The 21,188-nt window shown below is 39.2% G+C and overlaps 1 protein-coding gene across 14 annotated transcripts in view; it reads right to left on the bottom strand.

The window, feature by feature from the left end:
- The window catches only part of ptprdb (protein tyrosine phosphatase receptor type Db), a 187,548-nt gene that overhangs the window by 32,934 nt on the left and 133,426 nt on the right, over positions 1–21,188 (bottom strand). For 5 of the 14 annotated variants that reach the window (XM_030147092.1, XM_030147054.1, XM_030147070.1 and 2 more), the window contains 19 exons: positions 19,912–19,929; positions 18,056–18,166; positions 17,031–17,042; positions 16,253–16,522; positions 15,548–15,657; positions 14,863–15,060; positions 14,459–14,584; positions 14,180–14,327; positions 11,970–12,115; positions 11,654–11,798; positions 10,386–10,688; positions 9,004–9,197; positions 8,584–8,610; positions 7,821–7,938; positions 4,445–5,032; positions 3,955–4,049; positions 2,946–3,202; positions 1,353–1,446; positions 330–554 (listed from right to left, as the gene is read on the bottom strand). In XM_030147092.1, coding sequence (XP_030002952.1) covers positions 330–554; positions 1,353–1,446; positions 2,946–3,202; positions 3,955–4,049; positions 4,445–5,032; positions 7,821–7,938; positions 8,584–8,610; positions 9,004–9,197; positions 10,386–10,688; positions 11,654–11,798; positions 11,970–12,115; positions 14,180–14,327; positions 14,459–14,584; positions 14,863–15,060; positions 15,548–15,657; positions 16,253–16,522; positions 17,031–17,042; positions 18,056–18,166; positions 19,912–19,929 — 3,185 coding nt within the window. The remainder of the gene's footprint in view (positions 1–329; positions 555–1,352; positions 1,447–2,945; positions 3,203–3,954; positions 4,050–4,444; positions 5,033–7,820; positions 7,939–8,583; positions 8,611–9,003; positions 9,198–10,385; positions 10,689–11,653; positions 11,799–11,969; positions 12,116–14,179; positions 14,328–14,458; positions 14,585–14,862; positions 15,061–15,547; positions 15,658–16,252; positions 16,523–17,030; positions 17,043–18,055; positions 18,167–19,911; positions 19,930–21,188) is intronic. The other 9 variants (XM_030147126.1, XM_030147108.1, XM_030147117.1 and 6 more) reach the window with 7 other exon arrangements.

Raw genomic sequence — 21,188 nt, forward strand, 5'->3', positions numbered from 1 at the left:
GGAAATGTTCAATTGAGGAACCCACCAACATGCAGTCCTCAATGTGGTGGTGCACCATCATGCTGGAAAATGATGGTTGGTTGTAGGTCATCCAGTTGCAGTGACACATATTCAGTCCAAAGGTCAAGGTCAACATTTGCAGTAATTGATCTCTCAAAGAAAAATGGACCAATGATTTGACTGAACATGATCCTACAATGTGATTCAAAACGTTGATATATATTTGTTGATATATCTCACCATTTGCTTTTGTAATAAATGTTTTAAATTGTAAAGAGACTTTGTGGACACCCTGCATTATTTGTTTGGTGGAGTGTGCCTTTACTCACATTTTCTGAGAGGTCCAGCAACGCAAGCACAAAGAACACGTATTCCTGCCCATTCTGCAGCGGACGGTTGCGGAAGTCTCCATAGTTCCGTCCGTCACCCAACGTAAACTCAAGAGGAAGGGTTTTAAAGTGAGCTGTGACATATGCCCTCAGATCTGACTGGCCGGCTTGTCTGCGGATGCGAAGAGCACGGCTGACGCTAGTCCTGTTGATCTCCTTTAGAAGCTGAAAGAGAAAAAACAGTGAACAGAGAAAGGAAGGAACAAAAACAGAGAAATTTTGAGATCAGAATAACAGTCGATTATAATTTCAACCACATAATCTGCAAAGGTCAAATATTGTGCATCATAAAAAGTTTTCTATGTCATTACATGCTGCAATTCAGTTATGTACCTCATCCCTATACTGTAGCGTTAAATGAAATGTATTATCTTTCATCAGCTGTTCTATTATTTCTGTAGCTATAATAACACGTCCACATAATATTCCTGAGTTTCTATCTTTCTTGGAAATGAAAGGCAGTTCTGACAGTTTCACCCTGAACAAAAAACCCTCATCAGTGAAAGAATAAAAGGCTGCACAGAACATCAACACCTTAGCACAAATGTCTTCGTCATCAGCTGAATTGCCATCACATTTATCCATTGAGACAGTGGGCACCATAAAAACTCTACTGAAACTAATCTCACACACACATGAATGTGCTTACAGACAAGCATAATGGGGTCTGAAGTCTTTAGAAAAAAGGAAGAAGTAGAATTAGATAGGAAATGGCTTGTGAAATTATTGTTTGGACTGAACACATGATGAATGGGTCAGTCATTTTCTGACACATAAAAAGGAAGAAATTATGAAATACAATAGGGCTGAAAAACAAATTGTACGAAGACTCAATGATGAAAACACATACACAGCTAAAATCTGTCCCACTGGATAAAATTATATATCACCTGATTATGAGAGTAATGTTATAATAGGCCAATTATTATGATCATTACTGAGGCATTTGTTGGTATGTCTCACCTCATCTAGGTTCATCTGATCAGGCTCGTCCCATGGATTCAGAAACTTGCCCCCTCTCTGCTTCTTCAGCGGCACCACCACTACATAGTAACCCCTGCAACACATTCACTGGTATCAAGCCAGACGAAAACACCATAAACTGAACAAAATTGTTTCCCCAACATCTCAGTCTCCAGAGGAACATCAGTGCCCTGACATGTTATCATTAATACAGCATGTTGCTGCAGCTGCAACACAAACACTGTAAATCAGAACAGCGTGGCTGCACCAGGGAAACAGAGGACCACTTCTGGAGTCATGTGTGAGAACAAAAACAATAATATCACTGGTGAGCAGGGATTTTTCTGTAGCAGTCTGACCATAAGTACTAACCAAATGATAAAGGCACAGACACAAAATCAGTCATGTGTACCCAGCAGATGAGTCATTCCACTGTTTGCACTTACTAATGTTCTAAGCTCAGTAGACAGACAGAAGTTTGCTTAAATACCTATTAAACCTAAAGCAAAGCATGTTAAAAAATAGCATGCACTTCATCTTCACAAAATAACTAATTAACAAAATGTGTCTATACAGTTAGTTTCTGGGAATGTAAATACAATCATAGCAAAAAATCAAAAGATTTCACAGTATATTTCCATTTTAGAGGAGGACATACAGTCGCGGAAAAAATTATTAGGCCCTCAAAAGTCATCAAAAACAATGGTTATGCAATGAAGTACTAACTCCTGTGTGTATCATGTGACTAAAACAGACAGAAAAGAAAACATGGAATGCCTAAAAGCACTGTTTTTGGCAGTACAATGCCATAGCTATTGACGTAAGAACTGAAGTGATTGTAGTTATTATCAAGAAAACATGGAAAATGGCTAGATATCAGCTCTTAAATTCAATTCTTATGAGCTATTTTTGTTGTTATCATTATATTTGTCTGGACAAATGTACCTTTAGTTGTACCAGGCATTAAAATGAACACGAAATTGAAGAAAACAAGGGGTGGTCCAATAATTTTTTCCACGACTGTATAACAGTGATGGAGGGCGATGATATCAAAATGAAAGGGAAGTAAAACTAAAAACAGGCAGTGAGAAGATGTCTGTGGTTATTAAGGATCCTCGACCTTTACCTTCACAGTTAAGTTGATAGAACTTATCTCAGTCAGAAAAACAAGATGACTTGACTGAGTTAAGATAAGTTTAAAAAATCATTTTCACTTTCAGTACAGTTACATGGATTTTTTTCCTTTCTTCTGCTGTGTACTGTATCTGTTGTTTCAAGAAGCATCTGCAGTTATGAGCTTTGTGTTTTTCTTTGACCTGCTGTGGGAATTCTCAGGCTTTCTTTGCTGCAAACTTTGAGAAATCCAACCCAATACACCAATAAACAAAAAGCAGCAGCGTGAGGTAAAAGTGAAATTGCCTCACAGTCTTTAATTAATCAATTCATTCATTTGACAACAACCTAACCTGAACAAATTCTATACTGTTAAAAACCATTAAAACATTAACACATGTTCATTTAAATAAATCAGCTCTCCAATTATCCTGCTCACATCCTTCAGTTTGACTTTCCTCACTCATCCATCATCAGTACCTGACTTTAGCGATGGTCTGTACCGTCGGCAGCTGCACAGTCACCATACCATCTGCATTGGTTTTTCCCACCACTGTGGGTTTGGTTTTCAGGATGTCTGGGGCTGTGGTGGCGGTGACACGGTGCTGCAGGCCACCGGCGCTGTTGGCCCGGTTGGTGAGCAGAAATGAATACTGAGTATCCGGCTCCAAACCAGTGATCAGCTTCTGAGTCTGTTTCCCATCCACTTCCACAGACTGGCCCTTTCCATAGAGGATCTGGATATGTGGCACAAACACTAAACATTAATCAGTGACCAGTCCCCATATTTATCCAGACAAGTTTAAGTCTGAGTTTGATCTTAGAGACTCTTCTTTATATATTTTCCGTGTTTCTTAGTTATAGTTTGGTATACTTTAACGAATCAAGTCTGTTTTTCTCTATAGACTAAAAGTAGCTGTTGTTTGCTAAACTCTTCCAATGTTTTTTCTTCTCCAAACCCTCCTCAAGAATTTCAATGGGTATAATCCCTTTGTGTCCTCTGAAGTATTTAGAAATTAGCCAACAATGGGCACGGAGTTTTATCAAAAGCAGAAAAACCACTCATGCTGAAACTAACCAGGCAGTTTCTTTTTTCACTTGTTTGGTTTAAAGCAGTCAGTCAATGTTATCTATAGTACCTGTCATATGGATTAGTGCAGTTCAAGAGGCTTCACTGATATATGATGAACTGTATGTAAACAGTAATAAACTACATAAAAAACCTACATAAAAAAGATGAAGTAAAAAAAGATCATGAAAGAGGGAAATAAAAAAACAGAGTAAAATAAGAGTACAAAAAAATACAAGATAGAATAAACATTTGAATAAATAAAAGGTTAGAAGTGTATAAACCATACTTAAAAAGTGCCAGACTGAAGAAGTAGGTTTTAAGTCTCTATTCATTGGTACAGACATGAATTGAGCTCTGGGAATTATTTGAAAACTCTTAAAACTACATCTAAGCAGAGTGAAATGTAGCTCTACTTACAGTGAAAGGCTGAGAAGGATTCTTGTCTCGGATCTCCCAGGAGAGGAGAACAGAGTTCTTCATGGCAGCTTTTACTCTGAAGTTGGTAGCAAAAACTAAGGTATAAACAAAAAACCAAACACACCAACAGTTAAACACCAGTAGGATTTCTCAGATGTGTTTATGGCCTTACCTGTGTGTTACGTGTGTCTTTCTCTAGTACCGGGCTCATACTACACTTAGCTATCTGTTCTGTTCAGCACGCAGTGAGTGTGACTGGAAAGAGACTCGTCAAAGACCCAAGACTCTTACCTTGCTTTGGGAAAAGGATGTTGTGTCTAAGACTACAGTGACAAGACAACGAAAAAGGACACTCAGGATGTTGTCACCACATGTTGTTGTTATTGTGTGTGCATTGGGGCTTCATGTGTGCACAAATGTGCTGTAAGGAAGTGTATCTTGCATCTTCAGGACTGAAGTTGGGTTATTAGAAGGCGAATGTGAGTCCTACCTTGGTCTAGCCGCTGCGTCCGAAACTGGACACTGGGGCTGTATGGCCCAGGGCCGACAGCTGTAAAAGCGCACACCCTGACATCATACACTGTATCGGCACTCAGACCTTCCAACAAAACACTCGACCCCGGAGAGGGTACAACAACTTCTGAGGCATTCCCTCGACTGTTTATATCCTTGTACAGTACTGAGTATTTAGTTATTTTCCCATTCTGCTCAATTAGGGGCACTGATTTCCATGCTATTCGGATGGAGGTGGCAGCGGCACCCTCAGCGATGATATTTTCGGGGTATCCACTCGGAGCATCTTCTGGAGTTGTCACCTCCTTTACTGCCTCTTCACCATAGCCCATTTTGTTGCGGGCGGAGAGTCTGAATACATAGCTTGCTCCCTTGTGGACATCTTGGGCGGTGAAACGGTTTTCCTTGGCTGGAAACTCCACCACCGTAAAGGGAAGGACGTCAGTACGACCAAAGGTGAGGCGGTACCCGAGGAGCTGAGTGGGAGGGTTGGGAGGTGGATACCACTGAAGCAGAGCTGTACCTGAATCAGTGGCACTCACCATCAGTTTAGGCTTTTCAGGCACTACAAAGAGGAAAACAAGGAGAGAAAGGAGAGTTATTAAAAAACTAACGGAAATTACAAGGTAATGGCAAAGCGCATTATTTCTAAACAAGAGCAATACAGCAAAACATGATTAATATTGCAGCACATTAGTGGCTTCAGATGGCAGAGCAAGGTGAGAGAGAGTCATATATATCCCATTCAATGATTTAATGGCCTCTAATGATCATTAGTAATGCCATTGCTCTCCAAGATCATTATATGTGTTTATATGAGCTTTTGTAGTCAGGTCAGCTTGTTCTCAATGCCCATTAAAAAAACAAATATTCAAACAAACCAAAGTCTTCTACAGTGAAAGGGTAATTACAATCAGAAAAAAATACATGCATAATTTTAAAAAATCAAGAAAGGAACTAAAACAACAGTGACTAATGAGTGATGTAGGATCTGGAAGAAAAATACAGCTGGTAATGTCTAACCTGAGCCACTGCGCTGTGCTGTATTTGTTTCAGTCTATCTCTGGTTTATTTTTATCATCCACCATGCTCTCATTTACACTCTTTTGCTCTGTTTGTGTTTGTTCAAGCAGCTGTACAGCGGGTTGCTTCATTTCCCTCGAGGTTTTACGATGAACCTGACCCTGGTCAAATTTTTGTTCCAATGATTAAAGCGGATATTTTGTGATTCTATAAATATATCTAGGGCTAACCTTAAGCTTGAATAGATAGCTAGTGTTTCCTGGATGTTGTCTGGTATAATAGATCAGCAGAAATTTACATACAGGCATTAGTGGTATTATAATAATGGCTGCATCCCATTTAGATGTATCAGGGTTGTTCATGCTGGTTCACTGTAATGGTCTCCTGAGGAAACTAGGTGAAACAGAAGCACCAGTAACATGGATGATTTACCAGCTTTGGTCTAAACATTGTCGCCTCAGCAAAAAACTCCAGGGTTCATGCCCTGTTCAGAATAGGGACTACTTGTGATTATTTTGTCTGAAGTTGGTTACTGTTCACTGTCAGACATGGATGGATGCTAACATAGCTCACCATCAAGTAAATCAATCATCAAATAAGAGACTTCCTATTCTAAAACTCTTGGTTAAAAAGGAGAACACTCACTTAATTTCCTGATGTAGTTATTTTGATATAAGTCAACTGCCAATACCTTTTTTTTTTAAAAAATCATTTCTTGCTTGTGAATTGAAAGTAATTTTAATATGGATCAGACTGTTATTTGTCAGTGGTCAGGTGGACCACATAGACCATGATTAACCCTTTCATGCACGAATTATGAGAACCTTAGTCAATATTTTTTTTTAAGTGTTTTTGTTCCTCTTTAGGCATGAAAAATACAATGCAATTGATTTTTTTTTTTTTTTTTTTATGAACATGTTTTTCATGGAGTTACAAAAATGTCCACTCAGCTGGACACCATGCATTTAAGTTTTGAAGCAAAGAAACATTTATTTAAAAATCATCACCAGAAAGTGATATACTGTATATATACTGTGCATTTTTAATGCCGCTGATTGCTAATTTGCTACTGTTTTCTCACATTTTATCACACTCTAATATTAGTTATTACTCATTTCATGGAGATAATATCCTCCTGAGACCCAAGAAATGGACAGTTTTAGCTTTTTTACATTAAAAAATTGTCTTGATTGGAAACTGCATAACGCAACAGTTTTTTCAGATACATTTTTAAAACTTTTTTTATTGATTGATTGATTTTTTTAATGGAATATCCTTTGTAATGGACAGCATTTTTAAAGTAAAACTGTAAAACTTTTGTCCCCTACAGAGGACAAAATGCATTGCTGGGTCTCAGGAGGACATGCAAAAAAAAAAAAAAAAAGTTTGCTAATTACAGTCTAGTAACAATTAGCAATTGATTGACACTCAAACATGTTACTGCAGATCAGGTTTATCAAGAGCAGCAAAGTTACAGTAATTGTATGAATTGCAGTGTTTTGGATGATGCATAAGAGTCCTGATATGGAACTAAAACAACAAAACCCATGAATAAACAATAGAACAGCCGTGGAATAACTGTCCACTGGAGTGACCAGTATGCATGAAAGGGTTAAATGACTCCAATATTTTGCCTGAAACTTCAATTTTGGTAAAGGAAAAGATAGAAAAAAAGAGTAGAGGCATATTGATTATTATTGATATTATTGGTAATGTGTATGTCTTTAAAAGCACAAAAAATGGTGAAGAAACATAGAAACAACCAAAAAAATCATTATGGACAGAGAATTGTGAAGTATAACAACATATATATAGAAAAATAGCCAGTGTTTTCATATATTGATTGCTTATATCATTATGTCACAAACTGCCATCTTTATAGCAATTATTTTTGGTCATGTAGACAGTGCTTTACATTCTTCCATACAATGCAGAAAGAAAATTTGAATGAATAAAAAAGCAAATGAACATGGAGGAGTGTAAGTGTTAAAGCATGATGATTATGAAGAGTAATGGAAGAAGAAAGTAATGAAATGTGATGGAGTATGGGTATTTTATACTGTTTTTTAACTGAATTTGAACAGTATGCCATTACCACGATATTAAATTATGTACCAGGATAGAAGATGTAAGCCATATTGGCCATCCCTCATAAGGGAGAGTTAATAATTAGTAATTAATAAAAACATCATTTGATAATTCATGTCTGGTGGATCAGGAATTTGGTTCCTCTGATGGGTTTTCAAGATATCAGCCAACAAAAGAAATAAATATTCCAGTATTCTTCTGTTTTTCTGTATGTTTGTATAAATGTGTGTGCTGATACTTACGCGGCAGGGCGGTGCAGACAGTAACGGGTTTGCTGCGTGCACCATCGCCTTTGGCAGTGTAAGCCCCCACTGATATGGAGTAGGAGGTGTCTGCCTTCAGGTCTCCGAGAACTACCTCCTGCAGATCACAACACAAAGCACAATCAGCTGCAAATTCAAAGGCAGCTATTTTCTTGTACACCCTAAGGACATTAAGCATGGCTTTTCATTTATACCATAAAAAAAAAGTCCAGGTAATTTGTCAAAACTTGTCAAAGAGCTACAACCCCACTGACCAGAGAACAATTCTGCTCCTTTTTTCCCTGACAGTGAATTTGCATCATAATTTAAACCTTTTCTCCAGTCAGGTAATTCATTTTGAAATAATTTCCATCTTTTTATGCTCATATAGCTGTGGCGTATGTGGAGTATATATAATTGGAATGGTCTGAAAAAAAAAATAATTCAGAATTAAAAATAATTATAGCAAATCTCTACCTAAACTTGCTCTTAATTTCTAGGTCGGAGAAAAACATAAATATTACACTATTTTGGCAACACCAGTAAATGTCTCATTTGGTTTTTCAAGGTCCGTTTTATTGTATTTTCTGGAGAACACATAATTCTGAAATAAAAAAGGAGGCCTCTTGTTTTTACGTCCTAGGAGATTTGAGTAGTACAGTCTCAAGGATATGACTCATCTACTCTACTGCTTATTATTATATTATCATCACCATTATAATGATTATTGCAAAATAATAGATTTAAAGGCAGGTTTACTCACATATTCAGCTGAGTCATCGTATCCCCACTGAACATTGGAACAGGAAAATAGAACAAAAGAGGAAAAAGCAGTTCTTAATATTTGTGTATATAATGGAAAAGCTCTCCTCTTATATTTACCACACTTATTCAGACTCAGATACTGGTGATCTCTTTATAAAGATACAGTGTGAATGCAGGTGTAGATAGAGAAGTCTTTTACAATTACTATTCATATTAATGTCTTTGTACTCACAGAGGTCGTTACCATTAGCAATGATTGATTCATTAGTAACAAATAAAAGGGAATGTGCTTTCCAGTACTTCGTGTATTTTAGTTTAACTTCAAGTATTTTAGCTAAACCATGCTTGAATACTGTAAAACTGCTATATTAGTCAACATGAAACTAGAGTTGAACTGCTTGTATATTTGACTGTGTACCTGCGAGTCCTCTATGAGGATGTCTTTGATGAGGGGCTGACCCTGTGGCTCGCCGTAGTTCATCCTAACGTAGTGGACTTGGTAGCCTCGGATCTGACCGTGCTGCCGTTCAGGCGCTGGTGCTCGCCATGTCACTTTAAGAGCTGAGGAGTTCACAGTCTCTGCCTCCACCCCTCGCGGAGGACCACTTGGAACTAAAAATGCATTTTGGGATACAAGTCAAGGATCACAGAAGACCGGGCACTGACACCTCTCAAAGAAATGCCCTCACATTTTTTTTTTTTTTGTTTTAAATCAAAAATAGATTGGTTTCAGGGGCAGATTTAAAAAAGTACTCAAAAGCTGTAAAAAGTTAAAAATACAACCCTCCAAAAAGGCTAAAACTGCTCTGATGTCTGGGAAAAAGTCAAAATAGTAAAAAATGAGCGCTTGAGGAAAAACATGGAGGAAAAAAGCAGTGGAGGATAAGAAGCAAATGTAGAGAAAGATAAGAATGGTAGATAGAAAAGGATTTGTTGCCAGGGGCAGATAAACAGTGGCAGGCAGTCAAAGAGAAAATACTGTTATCAAGAAAAACCTCTCTTGTGCTGCCAAGAACTACACTTCTACTAAAAAAAAAAAAAAAAAAAAACACACAAAAAAACCTCCAACCACCTATCTGACCGGCTCATACATGAGCACAGTAAAAGCTAATGTAGGAAAAAAAAGTTCAAAATGTGGCCTGTGGAGTTGGAAACATTAGCTTGGAAAATTAAAAAAAAAAAAGTATTTAAAAGACAACAAATTACATCAGTCAGTGATAGCCACAATTAGAAAATGACTGCCTTGGAATTCGAGCGTAGTTGGAAAAGTGGCAAGAAAAGCCAAGGTGAGGAGGAAAGGCAAAGGTACAGCTGCAGCCAGAGGGTATATTTTGGTATTGTTAGAGAGGACTGTTGTTATTATCCTAAGGCAAGGAAATCCCCAACATCCCTTCTCACAAAAAAGAGGGGATTTTAGAGGGAGAAGGGGGGAAATGTGGAAAAAAGATTCTGGTAAAAGAGAGGATAAAAACAGCTGCTGGAGAAAAAAGGGTGGCAGTTTTCAAGAGAAAGCAGTGGTGAGGAAACAGCGGGAGGAGATGTTCCGGATGTTGGAGGTTCTGGTGTTTGTAAAGACACAAAGGAGAGGTTTTCAGAAGCACAGGGGCTGACAATGGTCTTAAATGGTCCGTTTCGACAGGAGCTGAAGGACAGACAATGCATTTACGGGCCAATGGGAAAAAAAACTTGTTAGTTTAAGATGCTTGGAGCTCATTAGTGGTGTGTTAGTGAGGTAGAGGTAGCCATTGTTAGTGGGGCGGATCATCCTAACAGAGGCAGGGGATTTGTTTAGAAACATACCATCTTCCTCAGTGCGGATAAGTAGCTGTAAACTTTCGGGTCCATCTCCAGCTTCTGTCTGTGCTCGTACTGTTATCCCATACTCAGTCCATTTCTCCAGGTTTTCCAGGAGATACGGTGAACTTTCCGGTGGTATTCCATCAATTCGCTTCGATGTTTTGTTGCCTTCAGTATTGGAGTACTGGATGGAGTATCCTGATATGATGCCGTTCTGAAACTCCACAGGAGGTGGTGCCCAACTTACCAGAATGCTGGTAGAACTGGGACTAGAGCATGTGATGTCCTGGGGTGGTGCTGAAGGAACTGATTTTCCAGTTTTGAGGAAGTACAGTAGGGATTGTTTGGGTAAATGTTATTTGGTTGTGTGTGCAAGTAGTTGTTGATGGGTGGAGAGATGAAGGAGTGAGGTTTGCCGTGAAGGAGTGGGGATGAAAATTGAGCAGACGAGGGACAGAGAACAAAAGACAAAGAAACAAAATGAAAACAAAACACTGGAAAACAGAAGATCTTATGTGAAATGACCCTGTGACTAGAAAGCAAGATGACCAGACAAAGATACTGAATGATGGGCGTTAACTTCTGTTTGACTAATGAAAACAAGTGAATGACTTAAAAGAGATGCAACACAAAAACACTGACTACAGCTTAAACACAAAACATACCTGACCATAACTTACTTGTCCTGATAGTCTACCCAAGCCTCTGTGTTTGATCCATGATGGAGTTCTCATCTCTATCTAAAATTTCTGGCTTCTTACCTTGTTTGTACTGAATCTCTTAAAGACCTCAGATTGATTGTCAACAAATTATGAAATGGATTTAAGCCGTCATTTTAAGAAATCATCACTGAGTTTTTCAGTATGTTTCGTCAAATATTCCATCAGAACTAATGTCCTGTAAATCAGAAAGGAGGTGTTTTGGTATCTGTTTGCTGAAATATCCAATCTGAGGTCAGTTACGTACTGGATTCATGACGGCCCCTTTGTGACAATGCAAAAAAAAGGTGATTTAACCACAGCCAATCATGGAATATCAACTGTTTGTATCATAGAAAAGCATGGAGGTCTGTTAGAGTGTTTGTTCTGTTCATTTTTGCATTGTCAGAACTGAAACCGGTCTTTCTCATCCTCAAAAACACAATTACACACACACACACACACACACACACACACACACACACACGCACGCACACAAACGCGCAAGCATGCACGCACACACACACACACACACACACACACAGACATACACACGTGTGCAGTTGGACCTACGCGTCTGAGGCGTGTCAATAGACACTTCATTGGTGTATGCTCCAATTCCATGTTTGCTCTTGGCGGCGAGTTGGAAGGTGTAGGTGGAGAAAGGCTTCAGGTTCTTTAACAGATAGGAGGTGGTGGGCTCAAAACTCACTTTCTTCTGTTGAAGAAACAGTACAAGATGTAACATTTTGACTGACAGACACCAACTGCTCTACATATCAAAGAGGGATTTATCCCATATCCATATAAAAATGCTCTCATATGCATCACCCATCCTCCAAACACTACCTACTCTACCTACTTATTCTGACTCCAACTTCCTTCTCACCTCTTCTGTGTCATCAGCTCGGCGGTAGACCAATTCATATCCTGTGATCTGGTTGTCAGGGCCACCCTGAGGTGGTGCCACCCAGGACAACAGGATACTGGTCTCAGACTTTGCTTCACCTTTAAATTCTGAGGGCTGTGATGGAACTACAGAAACAACAAGAAAGAGTGTCAGTAAAGCAATGTACAGATGCATATATATACCATAAATGGGTGACAAGTACAAGGAACAAGTGAAATCACAACACTTTGCCCCTCCTGCTCACTGGTATCCTGCCTATCCAGGGATTCATTTTGAGTCTTAACTTTCAATCTTTTCAAAAAATTAAAAAAAAAAATGCAAACATTGGGAGAAAGACACATGTAAAGAACATGTGTGTGAAATCTGAAAAGAATTGAGTTAATAGCGTCTGACAAATTGGTTGGACAAATGTTCTAAGTTGAAATATTCATACATTTGTAAAAATTAAAAATAAATAAATAAATAAATAAATCACCTCTTCTAGTGACAAACGTGTGCATTTTGACGAGAATCGGGTAAGTAGTGTCTGAGAAATTGGTTGGACAAAAATCATGGATGGACGGAAGGACAGACTGAATTCCTGGTGTATCTACAGTATATGCCCCCGCCCTCTGGGGTGGGTGGGGGTGTAATAAAAAACCTGATGGGAGTAGTGACTATAATGTATGGTGTCCACAAATGAGCTCGAGATGATCGTTCACGCTTTCGTATCTTCTCGCTTAGACTACTGCAACAGCCTGTTTACATGCTTAAACAAGAAGGAGCTGGCCCGTCTACAGTTTGTCCAGAACTCTGCTGCCAGGCTCCTGACCCGCACAAACAGGAGAACCCACATCACTCCCATCCTTAAATCTCTCCACTGGCTCCTGTTCTATATCGTCTTCATTTCAAAATTCTTGTGCTAACTTTCCGGGCCCTACATGGCCAGGCCCCTGCATACATTGCTTCCCTGATCCAGCCCTACAGCTCGACTCGTAGCTTGAGGTCTTCAGGACAGCACCTGCTGATGGTTCCACGGACCTGTTTTAGCACACGCGGTGACAGGTCTTTTAAAGCTGTGGCACCACGTCTATGGAATGACCTGCCTCTACACCTACGGTCCATGGACTCTGTAGAGAGCTTTAAGAAACACCTCAAAACCCTCCTGTTCAAAAGGCTTTTTAGTCTCCCACCTGACCCAGGACCACCACAGACTGATTACACTCTATGTATTCATCATAACGTACTCCATGTGTCATCCCCCCCCCCAGTCTCTCTATATCTCTATCGCTCTCTCTTTTCTCCTCCTTTACTCTCTCTCTCTCTCTTTAACCCCAACTGGTCAAGGCAGACAGCCATCCTTCAGGAGTCTGGGTCTGCTCGAGGTTTCTGCCCGTTAAAGGGAAGTTTTTCCTCGCCACTGTCACCAATCACAAGTGTTTGCCCCTGAAGGATTCTGTTGGGTCTCTGTAAACTTAATTTGATTCTGATTTGAATTGATAAAGCACTTTGTGACTCTGTCTGTGAAAAGTGCTCTATAAATAAAATTTACTTTACTTTACTTTACTTTAATGACACTGCCTGGGATGAGGGCTCACTGAAGGTTGTGATGAGTATGAAAATGAAATTAATTATATGCTATGGCCCTGACAATCACAGTTCAACTGAACCCAACAACTATGAGACATTTTGGATCCGTGTATTATGGTCCCTACAGACTACGGTTTAAAGAAGTTTACTGAGATCACTATGCGCAATATAGATCTGATTATCATACAATTTTGATGTATGTAAAGTGTAAAAGGCTAACACTGCACTGGAGTTGCATTGCTTAATAGTTGTTATTGGACAAAAATTCCTTAACTACTTTAAGCATTTTATAATTCATAAGTTTTTAGAGAATTTCAGAATCCTAAATTATTCAGTCTGTATGATAGTTATCCTGTAACAGGGAGTTTCAGCCATCATGGGTGTGTTCTCACCAGTGGGGCCAAAATATGTGATTGGATTGACAGCTGTTATTACCAATTCTTGATAAAATTCTGATGCAAATCTACTGCTAATGGTTCAACGTAGATGTTTGAAAAGACATCTGAGCATCTATCTACTTGTATTTACTTTTCTGATTTGGATTTCTGATCTGTAATTTCATTTTATTTTTACATTTTATATATTCATATACATGCTCTTATCACATGAACCTTCCCTACCTCCAGTCTTGGCAATTATCTGCAAGTCCTGGGACAGAGGTCCGTCTCCTACAGAAGTGAAGGCCAAAACTTTGATGTAATATGTCTTGTTAGGAGTCAGACCCTGGATGGTGATGAAGTTGGCGCTGCGCACCATCTGCTTCTCCCACTGCACAGCACAAATACACAATGCATGAATGTCAGCAGGCACACACACATGCACATTTTAAACGCACTCGCCTATAATTAACACAAAGTGACAACAAAATTAAGTAACATCATGAACATGCAGGTACAGACCTGGTTGACTGGTAGCGTGTTGTCAGAGGTGTAGTAGACTCTAAAGCCGACCACCTGCCCATTGGGCTCCTCTGGCTCATCCCAGTGAATGATTGCTGTTGTGGTGCTCAGCATACGACCTCTAACCTGAAGATGATTACATACACATCAGGACATACAAAATGACCAGTACATTTAGTTTACTGATGCCAACTTAAGACTAGTGTTTGAAAATGACAGCAAATATTGAATAAATTAACACCATGTTACATGTCAGTCAGAATAAGACTTGATTTTTTTTAGCTCTGTTCTATAACCATAAAATTCCAGGGAAGTTAGAAAAACTTATAATTTACTGAACCTGAATTTTAAGTCAAAATCACACCAAAACTGACATTTTATTAATCCAACATCAGCGTCCTGACCTGTCGAGGAGGTGAGGAGGGGGCCTGCTCAGCTGTGCGAGCCTCTACCACCTCACTTGAGGGACCCTGCCCAATAGTGTTAACGGCTGCCACCCGAAAGTCGTAGTGGGAGTATGGGCTGAGTCCACCCACACTGTAGCGAGTTGTGGCGATACCATCAATCTCTTTATAGGGGTCCTCGGAGCCTTTGGCACGGTGCTGAGTTGAGAAAACATATCAAGGGAGAAAAAACATACTGATTTAATGCTGCATTATCTACCTTTGTGCTTTAAAACTCTATTTATATACATCAGTAAACAGAAACCGTGAGATGCCAGTGAAATTTAAACACCATGCTGTTGCTCTGTGACAAAGATTTATATACAAAATAAAATAAAAGATATGCAAAACAGGTATCCTGGTTTCTGTGAATAGAGTATTCATTCATTGCTGTTAAAGCAGGTTCTGTTTCATTTCTATATTTCATTTCATTATTGCTTTGGGCAAAGAGAACATGCAAAGCACTGAATTGCATTTAAGCATTTTGGAGACTTCAGAACAGACAGCACTTTGGAGGAATTTGAGCTTTTAATAAGGGTTTATGCATCCTCGGAAATCTTTCCCAGTGCAGCTTTCACCGTCTGTGTTTTAGAAAACTGTGAGCCTACATGATTATTGTTTGGGTTGGTGTTAATCTGTTTCACACCTGAATAATATAGTAGGAGACAGGCTCAGGGTTGCCAGAATCCCAGGTAAGAGTAATACTGGTTGCAGTTCTTTCAGTCACCACAGGTGTGCCAGGAGCCTTCGGTAGGGCTGAAAGGGAGAGAGAGAAAGAGAGAGAGAGAGCTCATGTACCAATTGTCCCTCTACTGTATAATGATGTAAATAATAAAAAGGAAGAGTCTAAGATTAGTGAATTAAATGGTGAGTCTATTCAATAACACTGCCCTGAAATACACCACCGTCAACAGTGGTAAGAAAAATCTGGAAAAATTTTAAATCTGAATTTTTTTTTAATGTAGTAGCAACATGAAAATCCTGTCCTGGAAAGATGTTTCTTTCTTTTAACAGACACTATCAATGTATTTTCTTCTTCTGAAGGCAGTTCCTTTTGTCAGTTTAAGGTATTTTATTCATTTATATTTTTCTTTGAAATACAAAGCAGTCAGTCACAGGGTGTTTCTCTACTAACTAGAGCAACTTTATATTTATTTTGTGACAGACCTTTTCTTTTCATTGCATTAAAGAAGTAGAATTATTCTTTCATTTGTTAAAAAAGTACTCTGCTTTTGACTAAAAGGAAAAAGTATTATTGGAAGCAAGGTTAAACCTCAACAACCCATCTTGCACAGAGGCTCTTTCTCCCTTCTCACCAACAAATACTTCATTTACATGTTGATAATCGTACCTTTCACAATAATCTGTGCCACAGCCTCAATCACACCCAGTGTCGACATGGCGACACATGTGTAATTGTTGGACTGTCGTACATCAGTCAGTTCCAGGACATTGCGGCCGATCGGCATGTCGTCCTCGGGTGTCAGGTCCTCTGCTCCCAGCATCCACTTCACGTATGGCATAGGGGAGCCCACTGCGACGCAGGTGATGTTAACGTTCCCCCCTGGCATGATCTCGCTGTCCGCTGGTGGGATGGAGAAGCGAGGGGGGACACGTCGCACTGAACCAGACAGCGATGACAGGAAGAAGGCAGGAGAGGAAAGAATCTCATGAGTGTTAGCATCAGTAAGAATGACACAGTGAATAAAATCAGGGTCTATACACTGGGGGATGATGTTTTTTTTGTGCCATATTCACTGAGATGAAGTCTTGAAGCATTCAGATAACACCACAAACATTCAGACAGTCTGGAACATCAGCACTAGGGTCCATGTGATATCAAAATGTTTTATTCATGGTGTTTTTAGGTGTGGTCCATTAAATATTTCATGAACTGAATCACAAAAGATACTCACGGCAAACACACATGCACTCAGAAAAAAAAAAAAAAAAAACAAAAGCAAAAGAGGAATGCAGGGTACAGTATATCTCAAAGGGGTAAACTGTACAGACAGGTTTAAAACATCAGTATTGCACATAAAACAGCATAGACACACAAACACAAATGGCAGTTTAATGGAAGAAAGGAAATACTCAGGAGAGAGCCACACAGTCATTACTGTACCAACCTTCTCGTAGCTCTGCAGAGGGAGGTAAGACAGAGCACAGTGGGAGGAGGAGGAGAGAAAAAAAAAGAGGAAAATGGAAAATATCAGAGGAGAAACAGGGGACAGGGAGAGAAAACAAGTTAGACAAAGGAATGTGGTAGAGGGAAAGCTAGAGAGAAAGATGAGGAAAGAAGAGCGAGAGCTAAAACAGAAAGCATAGCTGGCTGTTGTGTTCCCGTTAAAGGGGGTCTGCGTGGTCAGCCGTCTCCATAGACTCCCTGTCAAACACTCACTGAGCACTGAGGCGCTGTTAGCCGCACATCACTGACTCGGTGATGTTCATATGTGTCTATGTGCGTCTGTGCATGTATGTGCATGCATGTACTTTGAATGTGAAATAGATTGTGTGTGTGTTTTACGAGAGGGCGTCTATTTGTGTGTGCTTTGCTTTGTACCCCCAGGAGCCATGTTGCAGTCAGAAAAGCGTGCTATGCTGTTTAAAGCATTTTTTTTTTTTTTTTTTTTTTTGGGGGGGGGGGGGGACAACAGAGCAAAAGGCCTGAGGAATAAAAATGTGTCCAAGATTCAGACATTTGGTGTGTATGTGTGTACTGAAGGACTGGGGAGGGAGACAGTGCCTGAGGAGGTGAGATGCCTGTCAGATTCAGAGAGTAACACAAGTCTTAACCAGACAATGATTTGGTTTTGTCTCTGAGGTCTAAAGGCTAAGAAGGGAGAGCAGAGAGATTAATAGCCTGAGTGAACATTCAACCCGGCCTCAACTTGATGTAAAGGAGCTCTCATGTTAGAACAATACTGCTTTATGGTCAGATATATCAGGTTCAAAAGCAAAGATTTAAATCACATAGCACATTTAAGAGTATCATTTAACGACAGCGAACATCCATAACAGAAGTGCACTACATGCAAAAAATGCTTTAAAAATAGATGACTGTAACTACATCCATTACAAGTGTGATCTGTAAATCTGAGTACTCTAATTGTTTCTCAGAGGCTGTTTTTATTTATTTATTTTTTTCTTTTACCTCTCACATAGAGGTTAGCTGGGGTGGAGTAGCGTGTCCCATCGCTGTTGGTGGCAACACACTCATACTTCCCCTGGTCTGACTCCTCACTCATCTCTATCTGGAGGGCACCTGGATGAATGGAGGGATGGAGAGGAGGAGAAAGGAGAAAGATATACAGAGAGAGGAGGAGAGAGGGTTGCATAGAAAGATAGAAGAGAGAGCGATCACACAAAAATGGAATACATCAGATAATTGTGCACAGTACATAACACATCAACATTAATATGGTAAGATTTGCATAAAAAGTAAATGGATCAACTGAGACATTTTCAGCAAAACAAGCTGAATCTATATGAGGAAAACAGGGCTAAAAGGGATCCAAATCCACAGGAAGATATAACCAAGTTTCCATCACTGTCAGTAAAAATCTGCCCAAAACAAGGGTCAGCTTCCTGATTTAGAAATGGAAATTAAAAAAAAAAAAAAAAAAAAAAAAAAACAAAAACCAAAAAAACACATTCAAGGCCTCAAAAACGGAGCGTGTTCTTCATGCAAGGCAACAAACAAATAAACCACGCAACCAAAATGTTGAGAAATCCTGTTACAGTACAATATTTTGAAAACTCTTTTGCTGAAAATTAAGATGAAGTTATATTAGGGAGCAAATCATGTTCACTTTTGAGGAGTAAAACGTGACAATGCTATTGCCATGGCAGTAAGATATTTACATCCATTTCAGATCCACCACTGGGATCAGGAGTGTGATGTCATTTAAAAAACACACCCAATAAAAGGAGGTAAAGACATCAACCGACCTCCATTGAGGTCAACAGATTAAAAAAAAAGAACGACATACGCAAAGCCTGGGGAAGGGACCGATGTTTTCTCGCTCCCTGAAAATAGAAAAACTGTCAAAAAAGTCAGAGGTTCTTAAAAGATGGGGTGGTAAAGGCAAAAAAGCGCCCATAAAAACTTTATCAAAAAAGTGGTTGTTTGGGGCTTTTTATCAATAATGAGAGAGAAAAGAGAAAATAATGGTAAAAAACATGAAGAAATGTGTGTCTGCACATGTATGTACATGTATATCTGTGTGTGTGTGTTTGTGCACTTGTGGGTGTGTGAGGACATTAATGTCTGCAAGTGTGTCTGAGTCTTCGCCATCTGGACTTTTCAGGCTGAGCGAATAACAGCTGGGAGGGAAAACAAAACTGGGACGTTTGATTGGGCAAATATAGACAAGGTAGAAGGAGAGGTGGGGTCAAGCTTAGGTTAAGACCCAAAAAAAAAAAAAAAAAAAAAAAAAAAAAAGCAAAAGACGAAAGAAAATCAGGTCACAAAAAAATTGAAAAAGCAAACAAACTGAGGCAAAAGCAAGTGATTTGTTACCTCAAACTAAGCAACAAAAAGAGAAAAACACAAAGAGAAAACAAGTAAACACATCATGCTTCTTTAGATTGAAAACAAAGTTAGATGTAAAAAGCTAAATGATGTTTAACTGATGGAACACAAAAAATAGATCACAATATGGTGTGGAAGGAAGCAATATATTTCTGTATTACAGAGTAAAGGCTGAGATGAAAAAATGAGGAGATGAAGAGAGGATAGAGACGAAAAGAGGGGAGGTGAAAGTCAAAGTGTAATGAATTGCTTGCTTAATTCCTATTCCAGCTCTTGTGCCTGCTGCAGATCTAAAGCAGCTGGATGAGTATCGCCAGTATGGCTTAGTCTCAGTCTGTGGCTACTGTGAGTCTGGGACTTAAAGCCATATTGATTAACCCTCCTGGAGCTGCTTTCAGATCTTTGAGATAAGCAGGAACCAGGAGTTGGAATGGAATCAGGCCGCTGTGTCATGTTGGTCCTCCCAGCAGTCTTACCTCGTATGGGCGTGCCACCTGAGTGAGCAATGAATGCACGAGATTAGAGAAGGAGAAGAAGAAGAAATTGTTAGTACCACAGAAGGGGAAGGGGATCAGGGAGGGAGGGATACTGAAAGAAGGGAGTGGGGCAGGAAGGGGGAGGGGGGTATTTGGAGAGAAAAGACTTAAAATATAGATCGATTTAGAGAGTGAGAGACAAAAAAATCAAAAGACAGAATAAATAAAGACAGAGTAAGCCTGCGAGGAGAAGGAGGGATACTAGATAGATGGAGTCACAGAGCTATAAGGAGATAAGTTATTGATTTGACTTTACTGACTGGCAGCAGGGACAGATGTGGCTGTAGTGTCTACACTGCTATTGTCTCTAAGAGAGGGGCTGGTGGTCTCTAAGTACACTTAACTGATTTAACCTGCTCATGTCTCCACATGAATCAAATTAGGGTCTAATCTAGTGTTATATTATAGTACTATATTGTCCAGAAAATACTTAAAAAAAACATATTAGATTATAGATTACTGTATATACACGTGTATCGATAGGAAAAATCCACCCTCAAATACTTTAACACTGTTCAAAGAGACAGGCATGGACAGCGTAAAACATCATATTTGTATTGATTTTTTGATTTGAGCATTTCTTCCAAATCTCCCAGATTACCGGTGGAATATAAACGATCTAAAGCATCAGCAGTAAATGTCAAATTGATGTTTGAGCTGCTCAGGAAGAAAGAGCAAGTGTGTTTATAGACTTAACTGAGGTACAACAAACTGAGAGATGTCTGTGTAGAGAGAAAATGTTAAACTTTAATACAATGCAAAAAAAATAGGAGAACCAGGATGAAATTGAGTGAAAAAAGTCAGTCTCCATTAGCCAAATTTAATGCTTAAATTTTTTTATATATTCTCTTGTGCTACATGTCATCTGTTTTTGTATTCTTATTCATATTTGTATTTTGAGTTTGTAATTCCCCGGAAAACACTAAACATGGATGAATCAATCAGTACGTTACTTTCTTGAATTTTATGTCCAATTGTAGGTGACCTGTGAACTAGATCAGAGTTGGCACAGAGGTGCATATATTACAGACTGGTGTTTATCAGACAAGAATTCCTGTTTTGAGAGGAAACATGAAAAAGCAAATGCCAGTGCACTAGTTGTTCCAAGGTGATTTTAATAATTATCAGGTAAAATAGTAGCTATAGATGTTTTCTTGCAGGGGTCACAGCCAATAAGTTCTCAGAAATATCCTACATTAGTGTTTAATCTATATTGT

The sequence above is a fragment of the Sphaeramia orbicularis genome, chromosome 1 (genome assembly GCF_902148855.1).
Source record: "Sphaeramia orbicularis chromosome 1, fSphaOr1.1, whole genome shotgun sequence".
NCBI classification, from domain to species: Eukaryota; Metazoa; Chordata; class Actinopteri; order Kurtiformes; family Apogonidae; genus Sphaeramia; species Sphaeramia orbicularis.